The 4,535-nt window shown below is 42.2% G+C and overlaps 1 protein-coding gene across 1 annotated transcript; it reads left to right on the top strand.

The window, feature by feature from the left end:
• Positions 1-1,116: 1,116 nt before the first annotated feature.
• On the top strand, positions 1,117-3,261 carry LOC110541458 (disintegrin and metalloproteinase domain-containing protein 26A-like). The gene has a single exon (XM_060381278.1). The coding sequence runs from the start codon at positions 1,117-1,119 to the stop codon at positions 3,259-3,261; it is 2,145 nt and encodes a 714-aa protein (XP_060237261.1).
• Positions 3,262-4,535: the final 1,274 nt, after the last annotated feature.

The following is a 4,535-nucleotide window of genomic DNA, read 5'->3' as shown; positions in this document are numbered from 1 at the left end:
AGCTGTTGTCACATCTTTACAAACATCCTGTAATGCACAGCCATTTCAGCCTTCATGTTTCAGGATTTCAAACAAGTTATGGTATTTTATCTAAGTTGTAGAATAATTTAAGCCAATTTTTCCGACTTTACTTTCTTGTAAGTTCATCATTCTGCATGAGTCTTCTCTTATGAAGCATGTAAACTTGCTCCTCTCACCTGCGTTGACACAAAGACAATCTGTTTCCAAGATTTAGGATTTTAAAAAATAGTCACAGGATGCTCTGTGCTGTCTCCTGTACAACACAGTTCCCCTCCCATTCTGTGGAGAAGCCAGGGACTCCAGCCAAGGACCACTCAGGGAGATGACCTGGAATCCCTGCACAGAGGTAGCCTATGGCAGTTCAGAATCCAAGTAGGCTCCATTGTAATGGGGACAAGGACTGTCTCTGACAGGAACTGACTGACCTGCTCTTTGACCAGCTCACCCTGAGGGAGGAACAAGCCTTACCAGGCCACAGAAGAAGACAATGCAGCCACTACTGATGAGACCTGATAGACTAGGAACAGAGGGAATAGGAGGAGACCTCCCTTATCAGTAGACTGGAAGATGGGGAAGAGGGACAGTGGAATTGGAAGGGGAGGAGAAAGGGAGGTACAGGGGGGATACAAAGTGAGTAAACTAATTAATTAAAATAAAAATAATTAAATAAAAAAAGAAAATACACCTACATAGTGGCAACTGTGGATATAACTAGATAGCTGAACTTTAAGGTTGTCATTGTGTTCATATATGTAGTCATTTAAATTGTAACTCTCCTCAAACAGTGTCCTGCTTCTGAGTACATTTGTGTGTTCCTTTCTGTCCTCATTTTGTCATTGTGGTTGGAGGCAGAAACTTTGCACAGGCTGAAAATTATTCTCATTTGTATTTTTTATAGTTTGTTGTGACTTAATCATAATTTACCTATACCTATGAGTGACTTTCTTACCTCTGTTTCTCTCAGTCCTGCTACTCTGATGAATCACCTCTGTCAGAAGACACACCATCAAAGGCCCGTGCTGCATGCAACCATACAGACTGAGCACTAGGAGAGAAAGGACTTCTCAAGCTCTCCCTTTTGCTCTCTGACAAGACATGGGGACTGTGGTTAATGTCCTGGTCCATAAGAGGATCATGTTCTGGCTGTGGAAGGTGCTCTTCCTCTCCACATGGTCAACAACTGGACATGCTAAATACAGTAGCCCTATAGAAGTAGTGATACCTTTCAGGGTCACTGATTCTATGAGACACAATAGCTCTCCAGGCTGGCTCTCCTATAGCCTGTACTTTGGAGGGGAAAGGCATATTATCACCATGAAACCAAAGAAAAACTTGATATCTAGAAACTTCTTACTTTTAACCTACAATAACCAAGGTGATATCCTTTCAGAACAGCCTTTTGTGCAGGATGACTGCTACTACCATGGCTATGTGGATGAAGATCCAGAATCCATAGTTGCTCTTACAACCTGTTTGGGAAGTTTCCAAGGCATACTAGAGATAAATGGCACAGTTTATGAAATCATGCCCAAGAGCTCAACTTCCACATTTGAACATCTGGCTTATAAAATGGGTAGTGAGGAGTCAGAATCAATTCCCATGAGATGTGGGTTATCAGAAGAGGAAATAGCACGACAAATGAGTCTTCGAGAAATCAGTGACTCCACGTATTTCCAAAGCCAATATGGGGATTGGTGGCTACACCACAAGTATCTTGAATATTTTGTAATACTAGATCACAAACGATATGTTCATAGAAAAGGAAATGTCACACACTGTCTTCAAGATATTTTGCAAATAATCAATGGATTAAATGGTTATTTTCTTCAAATAGATACTGAAGTGGTTTTAACCACACTTCAAGTGTGGAATGAAAAAAATCTTATCAATGTAGAAAAAGAGATTTCTATTGTCCTAAGAGATTTCTGTGATTGGAAGGAAAAAACCATTGGCAATCAAATTAGACATGATGTCATCCATCTTTATGTCAGGCAAGGATATGGTGAATACATAGGGCTAGCCTATACAGGTACAGTTTGTTCAACTGATAATTGTGCAGTTCTGAGTTACCTCTATGATTCAGTGTCACGCATGGCCTTCATTTTAGCACATGAAATGGGTCACAATTTGGGTATGCTTCATGATGGCAGAGACTGCACTTGTGGGAGAAAGGGCTGCATAATGGCCGAATACAAGTCTGATTCTGATAGATACAGCAACTGTAGTTATAATGAAATGTTTACACTTACTGGGAAACGATCCTGTTTACACAATGTTCCGGATTTGATAGTACCTGAAAAAGAGCCAATCTGTGGGAATAACCTGGTTGAGGAAGGAGAGCAGTGTGATTGTGGAACCCCTGAGTCATGTCAAAGTGATCCATGCTGTAGAGAGGACTGTATTTTCAAACCTGGTGCACAATGTGCTTTTGGGCTTTGCTGCAAAAGCTGCAAGTTCATTCCAACAGGCACAGTGTGTAGAAAAGAGAAAAATGAATGTGACCTGCCAGAGTGGTGCAATGGAACTTCAGCTGCGTGTCCAGATGACGTGTACCTAGAGGATGGAAGCCCTTGCAGAAATGGTGGCTATTGCTATAAAGATGCATGCCATAATCATCAGGTACAATGTCAGGAGATTTTTGGCAAGGGAGCCAGGAGTGCAGATGAAAGGTGCTACATGGAAATAAACAAACATGGTGATCGTTTCGGTAACTGTGGTAACAATAGCTATACCTACATAGGATGCAATAGTGCTGATGTATTGTGTGGAAGGATCCAGTGTGAAAATGTGGCAGAGCTTCCTCCTAGAAGAGAGCACGAAACGGTGCATTGGGGTCGTTTCAATAATTCCACCTGCTGGTCTTTGGACTATCATTTTGGAATAAGGTTAGCTGACCTTGGAGCAGTGGAAGACGGAACAGCTTGTGGTAAAGACCGTATATGCATTGACAGGAAGTGTGTCAGTAAGTCCATTCTGTTAGGTAACTGTTCAGAAAGATTATGCAATATGAATGGTGTCTGCAACAGTAAACACCACTGCCATTGTGGTCCCTGGTGGAAACCACCATACTGTCTGCAACGTGGCTTTGGTGGTAGTGTAGACAGTGGACCACCTCCAGAAAAACGTCAAAATACTAATTGGGTAACATTTGTATTGGTTTTTCTCACTGTCTTTGTGATATGCGGATTTTTATTAATTATCATAATTATGAAGATAAGACAATACCTAAAACAAAAGTAACCAGCAGCACCAGAACCAGCATCTGGTGCTAAAATTGCACTTCAAATACAGAACCTCAGTCTTGAATTTTTAATGCAAAAAAAAAATATATACCAAAGGTAAAAAGAGAACACAAAAGAAATAATTAAAAAAAATATCCTACAAAAATTCTTTCAGGTATAAATGTGTGAACTATTTATTTATTTATTTATTCACTTTATATCCCAGTCAGAGCTCCCTCCCTCCTCTCCTCCCAGTCCTATCCTCCTTTCCTCTTCCTAGTATCCTTCTTCCCCTCCCCCCTCAGAAAAGGGGAGTCCTCCCACCTACCCATCCCAGCACATCAAGTCATATCAGGATTGAGTGCATCCTCCACCAGGTGGCCTGGCATGGCAATCCCACTAGAGGCAAGTGATCAAAGAGCATTCAACAGAGTCATTGTCAGAGACAGCCCCCATTCTCCTTACTATGGAACCCACATGAAGACAAAAGTGTTCATTGTGTACATGTGTGTATGGGGTCTAAGGCCAGTCCATATATGGTCCTTTGTTGGCGTTTCAGTATCTACCAGCCTTCCCCCACTTGGGCCCATGTTACTTGGTTCTGTTGGTCTTCTTGTGGAGCTCCTGTTGCCTCCTGGTCCTTCTATCCTGTCTTCCACTCTTCCCTGTGCTACACCAATTGTTTGGCTGTGAGGCTCCTAATCAGTTTCAATTTGTTGCTGGGTGGGGCCTCTCAGAGGACAGATATGTTAGGCTCTTGTCGGCAAGCATAACAGAGGGTTGTTAATAGTGTCAGGGGTTAGCACTCTCCCATGGTGTAGCCAGGCATTGGTTGGACATTACACCAGTCTCTGCTCTTTCTTTATCCCTGAACTTCTTGTAGGCAGGGTAAATTTTAGGTTGATGTTTTTATGAGTAGTTTGGTGTTCTCCATCCTCTCCTCTCCTTCTAGTTAGAAGTTGGCCTCTTCAGTCTCCATGTCCCTCACTAGTAGGAGTCTCCGATAGTGTCACCTCCATATCCTCCAAGGTGCCTGTCCTGCTGTAGGTCTCAGAGATACCCCAGGCCACAGTTTCTCTTCTCTCTGCATGCCCTCTGTCCTCCTTCCCCTTCCTACAGCAAATCTCCACCCTTGTGGAGTGTGTGTGAAATCCTAGTCCAGAAGTTCTTGAGACCTCCCTTATTTGGCTATCAATAGAATTCACCACCCAATTGAAGGAGGTCCTATCATATGTATACTTTTCTATTTTGAGCAATTTTTGCCTTATTTTTTAATAGAATTGCTGTCTGTTT

The sequence above is a fragment of the Meriones unguiculatus genome, chromosome 4 (genome assembly GCF_030254825.1).
Source record: "Meriones unguiculatus strain TT.TT164.6M chromosome 4, Bangor_MerUng_6.1, whole genome shotgun sequence".
In the NCBI taxonomy this organism is placed as follows: Eukaryota; Metazoa; Chordata; class Mammalia; order Rodentia; family Muridae; genus Meriones; species Meriones unguiculatus.
This window is presented reverse-complemented; position numbering and strand designations above follow the sequence as displayed.